This window comes from Botrytis byssoidea (genome assembly GCF_014898295.1).
Source record: "Botrytis byssoidea strain MUCL 94 chromosome Unknown BBYS_003, whole genome shotgun sequence".
Classification (NCBI taxonomy): domain Eukaryota; kingdom Fungi; phylum Ascomycota; class Leotiomycetes; order Helotiales; family Sclerotiniaceae; genus Botrytis; species Botrytis byssoidea.
Window position 1 is genome coordinate 756,733 of NW_024065844.1, and position 18,507 is coordinate 775,239.

The 18,507-nt window shown below is 36.1% G+C and overlaps 4 protein-coding genes across 4 annotated transcripts; 1 reads left to right on the forward strand and 3 right to left on the reverse strand.

The window, feature by feature from the left end:
* Positions 1-5,846: 5,846 nt before the first annotated feature.
* EAE97_001679 (uncharacterized protein) lies at positions 5,847-8,319 on the reverse strand (the record flags this gene model as incomplete). Its single annotated transcript, XM_038872190.1, has 3 exons — positions 5,847-6,471; positions 6,543-7,613; positions 7,649-8,319. 3 exons carry the CDS (start codon positions 8,317-8,319, stop codon positions 5,847-5,849), a joined length of 2,367 nt encoding a protein of 788 aa, XP_038736748.1.
* Positions 8,320-8,980: 661 nt separating this feature from the next.
* On the reverse strand, positions 8,981-9,449 carry EAE97_001680 (uncharacterized protein; the record flags this gene model as incomplete). The annotated part of the gene is made up of 3 exons (XM_038872191.1): positions 8,981-9,206; positions 9,282-9,339; positions 9,389-9,449. 3 exons carry the CDS (start codon positions 9,447-9,449, stop codon positions 8,981-8,983), a joined length of 345 nt encoding a protein of 114 aa, XP_038736749.1.
* Positions 9,450-9,713: 264 nt separating this feature from the next.
* Positions 9,714-16,480, forward strand: EAE97_001681 (uncharacterized protein; the record flags this gene model as incomplete). The annotated part of the gene is made up of 6 exons (XM_038872192.1): positions 9,714-14,358; positions 14,417-14,646; positions 14,698-14,859; positions 14,912-15,043; positions 15,098-15,299; positions 15,345-16,480. 6 exons carry the CDS (start codon positions 9,714-9,716, stop codon positions 16,478-16,480), a joined length of 6,507 nt encoding a protein of 2,168 aa, XP_038736750.1.
* Positions 16,481-17,010: 530 nt separating this feature from the next.
* Positions 17,011-18,243, reverse strand: EAE97_001682 (uncharacterized protein; the record flags this gene model as incomplete). Its single annotated transcript, XM_038872193.1, has 1 exon — positions 17,011-18,243. One exon carries the CDS (start codon positions 18,241-18,243, stop codon positions 17,011-17,013), a length of 1,233 nt encoding a protein of 410 aa, XP_038736751.1.
* Positions 18,244-18,507: the final 264 nt, after the last annotated feature.

Below are 18,507 nucleotides of genomic sequence, written 5' to 3' on the forward strand. Positions count from 1 at the left end.
TCTTTTGTAAATACAATTATAGTCTGGATGTTCTAATTGATTATATATATAATTGAACATTTTGCTTTTTAGAGATACAAGCATTATTAATCTTTTTTGTAAATATATTACATCAGATTTTATATATAAAATATCTTATTTCATTTCGAAAGGCAGTTCTATAGTATTAACTTCTAGCTTCTCATTTTTCTCAATTTATTCAATTAGTTTGGTACACTATGGATTTAATATATATATCTATTTAAATTTCTATAACCAAACCTCTCCGATTTGTAGGATTATTATAGGATAGATTATAGTTTCTGATATTCTATAATTATAACTTTATTTCACTTAGATTGATTTCTGCTTATTTGTTTTTTTTTTGGTAATATAAAATTGTAATAAAGTATTTAGTATAATATTGAAATATTTAAACTTGTATTGTATTTCGAAATGAAATTAGAAAAGATATTTGGAATTTTGTAAATAGCAAAGATTCAATCGAATTAAGAAAGATATATTTATAAAAGTCTGAATAGTAATCTAGATATTTATAAAATAATTTGTATATATTATTATTGGAAATTTTGATAATTCGATTAAATATTGAATTCTTGAAATTATTCAATATAAACCTGTGATTTCTAATTTAGTTAATTAATAATTAGATTCGACAGATGTGATAAGTCAAAAAAGAAATATAATTGATATAATAAACTTTTGAATTAATAAATCAATTACAGAATAATAAATTATACCACCAATTCCTTTTTTGAATATATTTATATCAATATATAGTTTTTTTTTAGAATTAAAATAATATAAAATCAAAGATTTTTTAAAAGTGAATTACAATTTATTAAATGAATCCCTTTTTTTAATAATAATATTTTTGAATTTCAAAATTATTACTAAGTTTTTTCTTTTAGTCTTTATAATAGTATTCTTATTATAAATATATAATAAACAATTCAGCTTGCTTTTTCTTTTTTATAATATTATTGATAATTTTGTATAATATGGGATATATTGTTGTAAATAATTAATAAAATCAAGATAATATTCAAACTACTTTAAAAATCAAGGGAAAACTAAAACTTAAATAACAAAAAGTTTGTCTTCTACTAACACAAAACTAAATATATTTATTCTTTAATTAAGTAATATAATAGAAAAATAAATTAAAAAGTATTTTTTAAAATTTAAAAAAATATTTATATTTTTTAATTATAGAAAAATTTATTAAAGATATTTTAAATAATTCTTAAATATATAGTTAAAAATAATAATATTATTGATATAAGTTTTTATAAATTCTTTTTTTAATCTAAGAATAGTATTAATATATCTCTGAATATAAATCAATAAATTTCTGAATTTTATTATTATATAAATAAATATCTTTTAATTGTAATAAAATAATATAATAAGATATTTCTAATAATCCTTTTTGATATATTATTAATAAAAAAAGCTAATATAATTAATAATAAATATAAAAGAATATTCAGTTATAATTGTAATAATGTCAGTCTATATAAAAATTGAATATATATCAGAAATAGTAATCTAATTTAATATATAGATATTTATAACAACCCTACCTTTTCTTGATATAATTCTTTTCTTGTTAATTACCTTCTTTTATATATAGAATACTGAAAAATTAAAAGGAATTAGTTTTATTATTTATTTAAAGCAATTTTGTTTATAAAATTTGTTATAAATTTTATCTATAAGAATCTGATTTTTTTGATTTATAGAATAAATCTTTGCTTTACCCAATCTGAATTTCTCTTTCTAATTTTCATACAAATCGATTTTTATTTTTTTGTTTTTTGATATATTTGTAAAACTTTTTTGATTTTTTTAAATTATGTAATTACTCATCACTAGATTCTCTAATTATTACCTTTATATCTTATTTCCATAAATCATAATTCTATTTAATAAAACAATTTTTTGTTTAATAAATCCTAAATTAATTGCGTTTATATAGCCTAGAATATTACTTGTATTACCAACTATTTATAAGACTATAACTATTACAATTATAAGCAATCCCTTAGCTAAAAGGTATTTTTTTGGTTTAAATATAATAGCTAATATTTGAATAAGATAATAAATATCAATTTCATCTATAACTGTTATTGCCTAAGTATTAGATTTTATAATATTCCTAAGTTTTAGATTTTTGTAAATCATTATCTTTTTGTTTATAGAATTCTTAATTATAATAGAATTGAGCTTATTAGATATTAGATATAAGAAAGATATGAAATTCCCCTATTACAAAGATTTATAAATTATATTATAAATTAAAAAAAACAATTTATTATTTTTTCTATTTATAATCAATATAAATATTTAAAAATAAAATGGAATAATAACTTTGTTTATAATATAGACTGAGATTTTTCTTTTAGTCTTCTTCGATTATATCACAATTTTAGCTTGTAGATCTATATATTGAAGTAGAATTAAAATTCCACTATCTAAATTAATAATTTATTTTTCTGGGATAATAATATTGTTATTTAATAGAACTTTGGTATTCAATATATTCACAATATAGATCTTATAACAAAAATAAGTTATAATACTATTAGTTATTAATAAATAGAAATTCAAATTTATAAATTGGCTTGTATTATATCTTTAAAAATCTAAACCATAAATATTTATAATTTTATTCATAATATAAATCTTTATAATAAGATATATTTTGAATAGAAAAAATTGGTTAATTAAACTCATACTATAATCTATATTAAAGTAGATTATATATACTTCGTTTTGAAGATTACCTAATAATATTTTAATCTTAATATATCTTCAATCTCTGAATATATAATCTAACAATAATTTATTTATTTTAGCTATAAAATGAATTATTTAAAATTAATATTAAATTGAAAATAGTTTTTTAAGTTTAATTAATACAATATTTTACTTAAATTGATTAATAAGTTATAAAAAATAAAATAAAATAATTTTTGAAATATTATTGATTTTGGATTTCGCCAAATATTTTGTTGATTTATATTTTTTATATTAATTTTTAAAGTAAATATATAATTTATTTTTAATATAAAATATTTTTTAATAATTGTAATATTAATATTTAATTTTATTGATTTTAATATTTTGGAATATTATAAGATTATTTAATTTATATTTGAAATCAATATTTAAAGGGATAGGTCTTGATTTCTGATTTCCCTTACCAAATTAAAAACCCTTGATATTGTTTTGATATATACTATTAGATTTTATATTAATTGATATCTTAATTTTTAAAAACTTAAATAATATTAGAATAGAATCTTGAATAAAGTGAATATATTATATATCCATCTTTTTATTATAAATATTAGAATTAGTATTTAACTCCTTATAACTGTTTTTCAATCCTTGATAATAAACTTGATTATATATATAATTATTATAATTTTTTATTATTTCATTTATAATAACAGTTTTCTCTATTTTATCCTCCCTAACATTATAGATTCTTACTTTATTAATTTTCTAATTCTATCTGAAATTCTGCTTTCAATATAATTTCCTATTTAATAAAAATATATCTTGCCTAATATTATTCTTTATCTTATTAGTATTATATTTCTTATAGAAATTAAAGGAATTTTTAGAAGATAGAAAGAAATAAATAGATTTATAATTATTTCAGTATTATAGTTTATTAAAAGAAAAGTATTTACTATTATATTAGCTAAATGAATAACTATTAGTGAAATTAGAGCGGTAGATATCAAACTAGTTATTCTTCTTTTATCCAATTTGTTTTATAAAGATTAATAAACTTATTTCTATTGTTAGAGTAGGTATATAAATACAAAGCTTTACAGTTAGATGTCAATAAGTAATAAGTATTTAAATATATTTAGATTCAACGGTATCCGCATTTCGATCAAAAATCATAATATTCTGAATGAACTCTTCAGGATCTTTGCATCAATATATATCTCCAATAATATATTTGAACTTTTCTAACTTTTCAAATACTACACCTAGTGATATATGGAAACGTATCTTTAATTTGATACACCAATTCTCAATACTAACCTTTAGTTTAGCTTATATTGTATTGGATATTTCGTTAGTATACCAAAACTCTACCTTTTTATACAAATATTAGTTAAGTTGGGAGGTAACAAGGTGAACAGCAAATAATCCCTTAATAATATTTAAAAACTTGATTTTTATATAAGTAATAAATGAGAATATATTATAAAAAACCAAAGTATTATCCACTATTCTAATAAATATATTAACCTTATTATTCAGATCAAAATAATCTAAATCTTGAAAATAGAAATATAAAATAATTATTAATAAAAGATTCTATTATATAAAAGCTTGGATTACTTATAGTAATTATTGAAATTGTTTTATAAAAAAGATTATAGTTAAAGATTTTATTTTGTTTGATAAAAGGCTATTAATAATATTATTTAATAATACAGGTTATATTAAAGAAAATATACTAGATATTACAGAATAATAATCTTACCTTACAGTTTGTAGTGTAGATAAAATATTAATAATATTTTGAGCTGCTTTAACCACCCAATTATAATTATTAAATTAATTAATAAATATATTAAATATTTATTGAGGATTATTTAATAAAAGGAAAGGATTATTTAATAAAGATTTATATAAGGAAATAAATATTATCTGATTATTTATACTTAGATTCAATAAAACCCAAATAATAGTATTCTATTATTGAATTAATAATTTGTTTTAAGCTCTAAGATATTTAGTAAAAAAAAAATCAAGTAATCTTGTTTTTAATACAATCTTTTAAAAAGTTATATCAAATTGAACTTTTAACTTAATAATAAAATTATCTTATATTACTATCTAAAGATATAATATTTTATCAAAATGCATTTAGATCTATAATAGTATTTAAACATAATAAACAAAATATTTTTTTGTGATTTAAAAAAAATATAATAAAAGATTTAATTATAGAATATATAATATAATAAAGAAAACAATCTAATGTAATAACTAATGATCTGTTTTAATATTCAAAATAGAATTTGCTATTATTTGTAAGATTTGTATATGAATTAAAAGATAATTATTTAGAATAGTGCCAAGAGCTAAGATATTAGCACTAGCTTAGCTAATCTGAGCTAGACTAATTTAGTACATACACGTGATTAAAAGTATAACAATATCTAATTCAAACAATCCATTTGCAAAGAGCCAGAGGACTATGATTTTTACAAAGAAACTAACAACCCATGAATTTCTGGAGCGCCTTTTTGCATTAATATTGATGATATTGGTATATATATATCTAATTTCAAAGGTATCCATCCATACATCAAACGACATCTCAGCATCCATTCAGCAAAACTTCAAACATCACCTCTACAATATTGCCACGGCCCGATGCTAACGAATTTCACATTGCTGTATTATCGCATGCAAATTAGCTCTAAGTACTCACTCACAGGAGATTCTTGAGACTAATAATTCAGTAGAGCATCTCAACTATCAAATTTTGATTTGATACAGATTGACTTCGGTTTCCTCTCTTAGAGTATTTCACTCTCTAGGCGGGCAATTTCAGATGACACCAAACACCAAACACGCTAGTCACATTTCATGGATTCATTGGCTTGATGATTGATTTTTGGTCCTTCGGGCTTTGTTGTTAGTCAATTCTGCTGCGATGTGAGCCAGTTGAAAGGTTATTGAGCCAAACAAACCATCTAGCATTAGCAAATGCGCCTCCAAAATCTTCAGGTTCAGCAACATAACTCTCTCCACTTTGACCTCATAGAACTCTTCTTGTTTCATTTTACTCAACAAGTCTATCCTTACCCAAGAGCCACTAGCATCCTTCTTGCTTCAGATCTTTTCCAAACTTCTTCTGGTATTTCTGCATTGTTGACCCTATACATGACTCCATTCTTCCTCTCGACCTGCAATACAATTTTGGAAGGTTTAGATCCCGGATCTGGTGGGTTGTTGTTGGCAATTAGGATAAATTCGTAAGTACCGCCACCACCCTCAGGCTTTTCTATACATGACGTTCCATCTTCCCGCATATTTTCTTCTTCGAAATCACAATATGCTGTTTGCGCAACCACGTTACCATTCGCATCCCTGATATCACGGTGCTTGTAGGTATATCGAGGTTCCCATGGTGTGTTTATTGAAGTCTCGTACTTCATTGTCATGATTTCCGAGACCTCGAACTGAGCGACTTCTGCCCAGAAAAATATGAGTTGGTCATCTGGGGTGTCATCAAGTCTGTCAATTCCCAAGTCTGGATAGTGCTTTGGAATGTCCTTCAATGAAACCACGTTTGGGCTAGATTGTTGTGATTGCAATGGGTGAAAACGAGTTTGTCCTCCAGGGACGTCTGAAGAAATTCTTGGTACCCGAACTAATCGGAGTGGTGAATTTCGAAGTACATAGCATATAATCTCGGGATCCATACTGTATCCGCATATTGCGTTATTTACTTTTCCTATTACATTGTTCGCGGAAGAGAAACCACAGAAACTTACCCTAGATCTCGATACCTTTCCTCCACGCGTATACTAATTGCATTGTGCCAGCCTAGCCAAGACCAGGATGGAAATGGTACTCTTCTATTCAAAGATGTAGTTTTCAACACTGTTAAATCTTTTCTTCTTCTAACGCCGAGTAGTGAGCCAGGTTCCCAACAAAGCCCCATCTCAAAATTTGTTGTAGGTAATCCCCATAGGAAAGTATCGCCGGTCAATTGCTTGACTTGTTCTAGAATGGCATGAATAGCGTCATGCGCATCCCCAGGGTTGGTAAGCTGCCTTTTAGTGAAATCAAGGACTAGCAGTCTAAATCGATACCAAGTTTGTTCAATAACATCATCAGAAGCGAAGAAGCTGCGGAGAGAGGTATCGAGAAAGTATTCTGTTTCTTGGAGCCTAAACCAGCTTGTGTGTGCTAATGAAGTTTCGCAGTAGGTCTCTTCAGTTCTATGGCACTGTTTACAGGCCCATATAAGCTGTTGATCAGTGAAAATGATACTGCGTCTTGACAGTGCTCTTTCTTGTAGTGTCCATCCTCTCCGACTCCATTCAGCGTCGTCCAGCTGGTGTGAGTATGGGAAACCATTATTGTGGGGGTTCAATGTTCTCATTAGCTTCATAGAAAATTGGGTATCGACCCTAGAAATGAGAGTTTGTGTTTGTTTTCCTGTTCGAGGAATTTGGAATCCTGGTAATCCAACTTCGGAATTTCTCCCAGAAGCAGCAATAAGCGTGACTTTTGAATGGGCATATATGCTTCCCATTTTACCAATTTGTATGGCTTTGTCAGAATCGTCGTTTTGAATTATACACAGGGCATCGACCCACAGATGTCGGATTCCTAATTGTTGTGAAAATCCCATCGCGTCCTGGACAGTCTTTGAAACGCGTCCATTGAGAGAGCCTGATTCTTGGAGCACTTTCCAGTTATCTTTTAAGAGAACCGTTTTTTGAGGACCACCCCACATATAGCTCAATGCTGCGTACTGGAAGTATGCAATATTGACATCACGAAACTCCACAATCTCACTCTCCCGCACGTCAATCAGACGAAATATTGGGGTTTCACTGCTCAAAAGATTAGCAAGGTGCCTTTGACCAACAATTCATGAACTTTCCTTGTGTGCGCTTGATCTGCGAGCTTTGAATTGGAACACTCCGCATGGTTATCTTGACATTCTCGAAGCCATTGAGCTGGAAGTTTAACATCAATGATCTCCGGTCTTAACCTTCCAGAAAAAACAGCCGCCTTATGGTTGACATTTCCATTCCCGGTATCGTTATCACATACCTCTACGTCGTAGGTTTGAAACGCATCATTTATGAAATACCACGGGAATGTTTCAGTATCTGTACGAAGTCCTGGTTTATCAATTTCCTCCCCTTCTCCTATCGGATACCAAATCAAGTCGATCCTATACAAATGCATGAATTCGCACTCAGGTCCCCACGCCATCGCCTTGACGGGTACTACACGAGCACATGCTACGATGGAAGCAACACATTCGAAGGAGTCCAGGTCGCGCATACGATTGTCTTTTTGATTAGACAAAACATCGCAAATTGCTGAACAAAAAGGACATTCAGATGAGGATTGGCGTACACGGTATTGAAAGCCAAGACTAAACTTGGGTCTGTCTCTTTTATGAGAAGACGACTTGAAGGGGTAAGAATCTGGAATCACTGATTTGACATTGAGAGATATTAATTCCTCGATAGTTGGACAGCGAAGCATCTCAAATTCGATAGCGCTGCAGTACTCACAGAGAGGCATTTTGACTCGCAGAATTGTTGTATATTAATCTAATGGGCAGTAGGCTCTGGTGCAATGGATGAAAGTCGATGGCACTGCCTCTGCTTACTGTACCGCTCTCCCATTCTCCCACTTTTCGTCACCCCACGTGTCATGCTTGATCTTACATCGAGCCGAAATAGTACCTGTTGCAAGCAATGCGACTGCTTACTTGCCCTTTCGTATTATGCCAGACCGCACTAATACTGATACAAACCATATCGATTTTGATGAATATTATAATTCATGATTGCTGCAAAACTATTATTGTGCCATTTTTGAATGACTACCGCGTAAATATCAAAGATTGAAATAATCGGCTCTCAAGTATCACCTCTCGAGTCAATGAAACAATGCTCTCCGGGTTCTTCTAATGAAGCAGTTCTTCATTCTCGTATTATATATACATGGTGAAATTTTTGCCATCAAGGAACCTGACCCTTCAGACGATTGGTGGTCCAGTACTAGACATGTGATGGTGAGCGCCGGCCAGGTAGTAAGCACTCTATGTTACAGTAGATACCAGACTAAAATCCAGCAGGATTCGAACCCAAAAGAAAACTATCTCAAGACCATTTACAATTACTCTTCTCGAGATCAACACTAATGACATGGCAGATTTGCAAGTCAAATCATGACAGGCTCATGATTTCTTTGCCTCAGTAATCGGTTCTTTTGGTTCCGATTCCAATTTACCATTGGGTTTTGGCTGAGAACTTGTCCAGAATTTGGCAGACTGCCACCAAGAAGTCTCTGGAGTCTCAGATGGGTTTAACAAAGTTTTCGTAGTAGCAGCGCGACTTGCTTCTACCTCTGCCATCCTAGCCACTTCGCTTTCCTTGGTTTGAATTGGGTGTTCAAAGGCAGCCCTATACCGATTTAGTCAATCGGAATACAAACATGTAGCAAATCGATTTTGAAATCTCAACCTTCATTGTACCTACTTTGCCTGCAAGTTGTTTTCTTGTTGCTCTTTTAACGCTGGTCCAAAAACCCAGATGCCTAAAGTTTTCTCAGTAAATAGTTACCGATACAATGTAATGCCACATACCATTTCCAATGCCAAAGGCTGTGGCTAAGAACAAGGGGAATATTCCTTTAACTTTACTCATCGTTGCCTCCAATAACAGTAGTTTGTACTGATGAGATTCCTTTTTGGGCAGTGAAGGTCTCCACATGAGCGAATCATAGGTTACAGAAGCTGACTAAGAACTGCACTAGCAGCTCCCTCGACTGCCGTAAAAAGTTGGTCGCGTAAAGTGGTTCAGTCGCGTCAACCTCAAAAAGCAATGGGTACTAGGTAACCAACCATCCCTTCAGACTCGCGCTTCGAAAAGGACTTACACTTTTCGACTATAACATGTTATTCGACATAAATGGCAAATTGGAAGGAGAAAGGAGTGGTTCCGGATTCTGAGGATGAAGAAGATTTTGATTCCCAAAATACTATAAATCATGAGATACGAGACAATGCCCCAGACAACGAGTTTCATGATATCGACGATGTGCTCGAGAAAATCAACAACGTCAGAAGAGAGGATGAAGAAGCATGTCCCAATACGAGAGGCATGGTTGAGGAGATCGGGATGTCTCAAGCTTCATCCGTTGACATGATTCAATCTTTTGATATAGTCAATGACAAATTTGTTGACAGTCCGATAGAAGTAATTATGAGAGACTCCTCGGGCAGTGTGAAACAAAATCAAGACCAACCTCTCGAAACTGGAGCGACTACATTCTTACCCGAACCCAGTCTAGAAGCACAGGCCGACGAGGTTTCCAGAAGCTGGGTTAAAGCTCTATCCCCAGCATCCAGCATCCTGTCATCGCCTCCAACAAGCCCTATTCGATCGTCTCCAGTGGCACAGCCTCTTTCATCTCCTGTCCAACAACCCATACTTTCAAGGTCTACAGAGCAGATACGTGAGGAGTCTCCAGCACAAGCGCAACCAGGCTTTGATAACCCAGACTACCTTCCGAGAAGGCAATTTAGAGAAAGGAAGCCTGTGCAAATACATCCATTTCTCTTGGAGCAACAACGGTACGAGCGGAGGATGAAGGCTTCTCACATTAAACCTATTCGAATTCCACAAAGCCAAGATGAACCTAGTCGAAAGAAAAGAGTCACACATAATCAAGAATCGTGGGATAAGGATTTTCAAGACCCAGAAGAGGCGGAAGCGGGTGACATTGAAGAAAGCCAGCCCATTACGCTCACCGGAGGCTCTTCATCACAGTCACTATTAGCAGATAGCGTACGCGAAACCATCAAGGAGCCAAATAATCTCACATTGGGGAAAGAAGAAGATACCGACCACGAATTTCCAGACCTTCCAGATTTGTTCAGACAAAAGTCAAATCTAGTAAAGCCCAAGCAAAAGAGATCCTCAAAGAAGTACTCAACTAAAAATCGGCCGAAATTGCCAAACCAAGCCCAAAGTGTGAATAAAGAACCTAGATTAGACATCTACGATTTTCCCAGCTCATCTTCGACTGGTTCTTCCCCCATTCGTTCAAGGGCTGTACGAAGGCCTACGTCTCGTGTGATTTCTGTTACATCCTCACCTGCCTCAGCTCCTGTTTGGTTGGATCAGAGCTCTCCACAATCTCGGCGAATCACAGAAGTGCCCACTCCAATTACGAGTGCTATCAAAGCCTCTTCACACACATCCCCTTCCAAAATGATGTTGGATACAGAGGATCCGTTTGCCGATCCGATAGAAATCCCTTCTTCGGTATCTGGTTCGTCGTCGTTGTCATCTTCGGAAGAGGAGGACGAAATGGTATTCTTGAAGAAAAGGATGAAACACGTACTACCTGCATCCCATCTAAGACTTGATCAGAAAAGGAAAGAGACTCGAGAATTAAAGCTTCAAGCAAAGTTTCATCAAAAGAGTAACGAAAAGCGTGCTGGTGTTGGAGTTGCTCTTCCTGTTGTGCGAGGATCTAATCAAGCAGCTTCCACGCAACCTGCCAATCAACTTGCATTTTTAGAATCTGACGAAAGTGATGAGCCTAATGAGAACAACTTTGAAGGATTTTTCATAGAAGAAGATGAACGAACTGGAGCTCCTAGCCTATTCCAAGAATCGACTTCCGGGTTTGCTATTGAAGATGATCGTGTCGACAGTATGCTGCCAACTCCAAGCCGCAAACGTTTAGCCAAGAGTTCATTGAAGCAGCCCAATGCTAAACGTCTAATGAAGTCTTCATCTCATATTTGGAATCAACAATCACAATCATACCAACCGAGGATAACTTCGCACCTCACGGCTATAGCTCCAGCTATGCGCAAGGCCAGAAAATCAAAACGAAGACGGCTCAAGAAGACGCCGCCCAAGCTTAGTATATTAGACGTTGCTGAGAGTGCCGGTTATTTTGAGCCAGATGCACCAGCATTCCTCAAGGTAGCGGCTCGAAGCGCGAGATCTCGAAAAGAACTTGGACGTCAAAGTCCAACGCGGAAGTTTATCAGGCTTGCGACTCGCGAAGATACTGCTGATGCCCAATCAGTCTTGCAAGATTGGACGAACCGCAAAATTAGGCCTGGGAATGTTTCATACATACCTCGACCCGAAAATGTCAACGCATATCCGCTCACTGAAATCTCTACCAATCATCAAACGAAGCTTCCGTCACCCATTATGAAGCTTCAGACGAGCCTACGAAAGTCTCAGCCGAGTACCGAATACACCAATACAAGGAAAATTCGCGTACCCAGAGCGAGGCAGCTCTCGATGAACGAGTTTGTGGCGAATAGAGATGTGGAAGCAGAAATGCCTCGATCGAAAAATGCTTCAATTGCCACTACCAAGACTAAACAGAGAGCACGCCCAAATTACTATTTTGCAGCACCATCCGCACGATCAGCGCAACTTGAAGCAAAGCAGTTCCCTACCAAAACTCTGGAACCGCGGAAGAAGACCCTCGATGCCCTTTTTCGTATGAGTCGCCAACAGCCTTTACAGCGAGGAAATCTCCAACTCAGCCGTTTCTTGGCCGATGACGATGTCGTACATCCTTCAATAGAATCCAATGTTCCCAGTGGGGACGATGATGTGATATCAAGCAGTCTTACAAGGAAGGTGGCGAAGCAGCCTCGACGTCGGAAGCGGTTACCTCAACGTTTAGATGCAGGTGCAGCTATCTACCGTCAACCGAGTGAGCCACTCATATCGTCCTTATTGATCCCTGCACTGGGTGAAGTAGGCACCGACCAAGGGAAACTTTTTGGTCTAGGAAAATTTGGCACAAGATATCCTCAACATTTTGATGTTTTTCCACTGCAGGCGGGAATATATTTCCATGAGACTACCTTCCTTGGAAGTGGATGCCTTGCAAATACTTTGAACAATATAGAGCCCGATTTATCTGATGACAACAGGCCTGCGATGACAATTGAAGTGGGAGACAATGTTTTCATATGGGGAAAGTGGAATGCCATTGTCTCCGAACAAATGGGCGTTTGCGTTGACTGGCTAGCAGAAAAGCTTGCTGATACATCTGAGGTGCTGAACAAGTCTGACTTGATCGCGACCACCAACGTTATTCTGGATTATGTACAGCATGGTGTGAATTTCTCAAGTTCTGAGCTGATGTCTGAATTTTTGCTACGAATGTTAGATATACTAGAAGACTTTTCATATCGCCTCAATATGTGTCATGTGTCTGGAGTGAACAACCGGCAAGCAATTCAGGTCACTACTAGACTTTTGGTTCTCTCACTTCGATTACTACGCCTTTCACAAAATGGTGCACATGTATCGACTCTCCGCTTCGAAGAACTATTGCAGAAATTGGCAAGTTCTTGTATCGGCCTCTTAATATCGGAAGGCCTAGAATCTGTAAGAAAGTTGTACGAAGACCTGCAGTATCTGTCTGTAAGAGAGGGTGGCATAAGAAACGATCGCTACGTCTCTGAATCTTGGGTCATCATCATTCATGTTTTAAAGGCTGCAAAGATTCCACGAGTATCGTTTTGGGATGTTGCAAACATACAATTGGGCATCAAAAGTATAAGTTCGTTACAGGATGCCAATTCGATGGAAAAGCTATGGCTCTCCATGTTCTCTCTTCTGCCACTTTTCGGTTTTGATGAAAATGGTTACGTTTCGTCGGTTTCATGGCAGGAAAATGTATTCGAAAATTGGTCACTTCCGCAGCAATTGATCAAAAGGGTATTTGCACTTTATGCGTCGAATGTTCGACAATCACCAAGCTTCAACGATTACTGCAGAGCAAATGTGAGCCGATGTCATTACCTGATGTCAAAATGGGGTTGGTGGAAGTGTAGCGGGATGATTGGCACTCTGTTTGATTGCTTTGCCTTACAGAAGCTCGCAAATTTACGAAATGAAGAGGTTTATAAGTCACCTGAATTTCTGGAAGACTTGACTATAGAATCTTCACTAGATATCGAACCAGAAGACCGCTGCTTTCATATTTTTCTCAAATTGGTGGCCATTGCAATCAGGCATCAGCGTGCACTAGGTGATACTAAAGGTATTAGGAATCTGGTTGCGCGGATCTTGCCAAACCACGATCGTCAATTTCCAAAAGAAGAGGCGATTTTTCATCGTGATCTTGCCTCGTTGCGCAACCATCATGACCTTCTGTGCACAGTATATTGGGCTGCCCCACCAGGTTACGGACCGTCCATCACCTTGCTGCAGAAGCTTGTTTCGGCTGCTCACTCACACAACGAAGCCTTTTTAATAAATCTAAGGGCTTGGGAACGGCTTGCTCGGTTCACCTTGTCTAATATTCCTACCAGTTTCACTGTTGAATCATTTGGACCATTTGTCACTTGGCAGGACTCTTTCTTCAATAGTCTGCTCGAAGAATATCTGGAACTAACCCAAGTTCGGCAGCAACTACATATTCAATCCGATGGAACTTTTCAAACAGATGTTGACTGTAATCGAGGCAGCACCATGTCCTGTATACAAGCTGTGGCGAGATCGACCATGGAAACATTGAAATGCACAAATTCAACAACCTTGAAGCATGCCATAAACCTAGGTAAGGTTCTTTGTTGTAGAATTGTTGTTGACGGAGTTATGTGCTGATATATTCTTAGGCATGCTGGCGAAAATGTTATCTATAGGCTCCTCCAAGGATAAAATTGACCAAGAATTAACCTCATCTGCAATCGAAATCCTCAGCTGTCATATGTATCAACTCAATAACGCAGAGCCAGAAAGCAGATCCGAAGCAAGTCCAGATGGAGATGAAGAATTTGACAGCCAGGGTTTGGAGTGTGATCCCGACTGGGCGAAAGAAATGCAGTTCATGGACGATTATCTTCATGTATGCTCTACTCCATTTCGTAATGTTGCTTCGCCAAGCTAACTTTGTCAGCCGCTTGATCGTGCAATCACATCAACTTTCCGGGATTTAGTTCAAAGGATGTTGCATGATGCCCCGGTTTCACTAGAACATACGACGAATTACTCCTTTATAGGGCGCTTGATTAAGTGCTGGGCTCACTTCATCTCCGCTTTTATAAAGTTCGGCATTTATGTATGATCTCTCAAAGGCCGCTGCTCTAATATTATGCTAACGGCAATACTAGTCTCCCAAGGCCTTCTTAACTGTCGGTGCAAACGCAGTCTTTGAACATCGAGAGAAATCGCCTTGTACGCTTTTAGCTTGGCCGCTGTATCTCAGCGAGCTACTTGAGCACACAAAATCATTACACTCTAATGTAAGCACTTCTAGGTGTGCTTAAGTGCCTTCAATTTTACTAACAGCTTTGCAGGTTCCTGGCTTCGACGTTGGATCAGAATGGATGATTGCTGTCTCCAAGCCACAACACGAACTTCGTTGGGAGAATGCTTTGACTTATCAACTATTGAAGAAAGGACACTTTCTCCTTGCAAGCGAGAATATAAACGATGCATCTTCCAAATCTCTCACGGAGGAAGCACCCTCTGCAAAGAGGAATCAATATTTCATCAAAGGTAAGCTTTCACAGATATGATCTGAACTTGCGTTAACCAGTCTAGGCGCTATTATCAGAATCCAGAAGATTTTCTCGGACCAAGTGTTACTTGCTTCCACGTTTAACAATATAACTAGAGAGACTGTCAAGACTAAGTTCTCGGCTTTGTTGAATTCTACCATGATCTCAATGCAACAGCACTTGCAAAAGCTCCAGACCACCAACGCCATTGCTCACAAAGAGTATGTGAGCTTTGTACAAGAAGTTGTCTCGCAAATTCGTTCTCATTGTAGCAATATCTGTCCCCCATTAGAATTCTTCTTCCGCCAATCTCCTGCGTACTGGCCTCCAGAGACGGATCCCACTCTTTACTTGGCGGGTCTAACATCATATACACTTCAACTTTCTTCGGAACGGGAAAAAACACGGAATGGATTGATATATTATCTTTGGAATGGATTCAGAAGTTCACTGTCGGCTACCGATACATTTTATAGCTACATCAACCAGATTTCGAAGGGTGCACGGCATAGGGACATGCTGGAATTCTTGCTGGCTGACATCGTGCCTTCCACACTGGAAGTCGCATTCGAAAACGAAGCTGGCTGGCTCGCATGCGAAGTCTACATGGTAGCAGTATCAAAAGCTTTTGAAAGCCTCGTTCTGAGCGGACAGCAACTCGGACAAGTCATGGCTCACATGAAAACACTGCTACAATATACTTTCAACAGCCTTGGTAGTCACTATGGTAGATTTGGCCATGCCGTTGAAGCCGTGCATCCCAGTCATCGAGGTATTATTGCTGTCATCTTTCGATTTTGGCGTGCGTGCAGGCCGCACCTGTACAACCTAAATGCTGGCTCTGAAAGTGGTCTGGGCGATATATTTGAATGCTTCGATGGCTTTGTAAAGGCATCAATACTATGTTTTACAAATGATCAAGACATTAGCTTCCAATTCAGGCACTTTGATGTAGGGAAGGTGGGCAACGACGTTGCTATAGAAGAGATCGCGCGCGAAGTTCAAAGCAATTGGAGGGTGAACATGGCAGATGGAGGAGTAGATGTACGGATGAATGATGGTACAGTTGTGAATCATTGTTGCAACAACGGTCCTCGAGATCTTCGTGAGGTGCTTCAAGGAATACTTCCGGAATCTGATATGAGAAAGGCTGTAGCTTCATTAGATTGCTACTTTTGAATAGCTAGATATAGCGATAGACGTATATATTGATATCATAATTTTGCTTTTGTGCCTTTGAGCCTTTCTCCCAAACCCGCTAGAGGGTGGAAATGTATACTACAATCGAGTGAAGAAGTCGAAACTATACTTTTGATATATTGAAAATCTCTTTTTTAATGGAAACACACTCGTTCAATCGGAGCATTTGTACACAATGGGCAGAGACGAATGAAAATGAGAATAGTGATTCTCGTCCATTTAGCGATGATTCGATGATTTGGAGAAGAAACCCATGAATCACAACTATTGGCCACAATCCATTACCAGAAGATGATACAATGATTCATCAAGACAAGGACTACAGTCGCTGGCACTCAAATACAACAAAGTAAATCATTTGAACTGATTTTAATTTTTTAATTATCAAATCAACATACCATATTTCCAAAAAGATTCCTACACGATCATTCTTCGCTAAATCAAAACTATCGATTGTAGTGAGAAAAGGTAATATTAGTTGAGATGCTTTATCCTGTCGCATTTGAGTATCAATACCGGGATGTGTCATATCCTGGGTCGTGTCTTGGATCGTATCTTGGGTCGTATCCTGGATTGTGTCTTGGGTCGTGTCCTGTATTGTTTCTTGAGTAAAGCTCTGAGTCATCGTCCACAGGTCCTTCACGTGTACTACGGCCGGCCCTTGGTGTTGTGAGTGGGGGGGCATATCGTTCGTATTGATCAGCTCCACCTATATCCCTACTTCTGGGTTCTCTCGCATCTCGATTCTTAGGCTGACGCACTGTACTCTTCGCTCTTCTCTCTCTCTCACCTCCCGTTCTGTCAACTTTTGATTTTGGGACCCGTTTGGGAATGTTAACAGGCTCATATTCGTATGGTATATAGCTTCTAGGTCGATCACCTTCACTTATATCTGGAGGAGCTCGTCCTTCGCGCGCATGGTCTCTATGGTACCGATCTCCACTCCTGCTTCTCTCTCTGGTCTTTCTATCCCCTTCGTCTCTGTTCACTTTTTTCCTTGCTGTTCTTGGTTTAGATTGCCGAGCAGACTCCTCATTTGCTATATTTTGAGCTACTCTTTCACGCTTCTCTTGGAGATTGTCCCTCCAAGCGCGCTCTAGTTCTTCCTCTTCTTCTCTTTCTCTTCTATATCGCTCATCCTGTTTTTCTTGTTCCCTTTTTCTCTCTCTTTCTTGCTTCTCTTTCTCCTCTTTCTCCTCTCTTCTGCGTCTTTCATGATCTTTTATCTTGCGATCACGTTTAAGCTCTTCTGCCCCCTTTCTATCTATGTAATCTGAGTACAAATCGTCTGCTGGCAATGGATTCTTCCTATGTTTCTGGCGAGGACGCTCGGGAAGAGTCTGCTTATGTGTGTGCCGTTCACTCTCTGGTCGTCCTTGGGGGTCATCATTCCGTACCCGAGATGATCCTCGAGCCCTTCGGTTTGTCGGGATTTCATTGCCATTGTTCCGGAATTTCGCATAATCTTGAAAGTCTCTCGCTGGTCTCGGTGGTTCTACAGTTTTTGTAGATCGTTCTCTAGGTGGAGATTCTTCCCTGTCGACATTGCTTGAACGTTTACGTGGAGGAGGAGGAGTTCCTTCACCCCTTCCTCTATTTTCATATTTTTCTGACTGCTTTGTTTCCAATTTCTCCTGTCTGGCTCTCTCTGCCGCTGCCGCTTCTTCAAGTTTCTTTTTTGCAGGACCGTCAGGAAGTCTCAAATTCAGACGCTCGCTCATAGACTTCTCTTTATTAGACATTATGGTAACACGGTCCTAGGTGACTTGGCAATTCCAGGAAGTTCTTTTTGAAAACAGAATTGGAAGATCCCAAATGGATATGCTTAATTCAAAATTTGAGTATATCTTCGGTTAAATTACAACACGCTGAATTAAAGAATGGGCGGCGAGCATTGTTGATTTATAGATGAATGGTTACAACACAAACACAGCTAGACTTTGTCACCCGTACGTCATATTTTAACAAATAGCACGAATACATGCCACTAAACACGTAAAAAATTG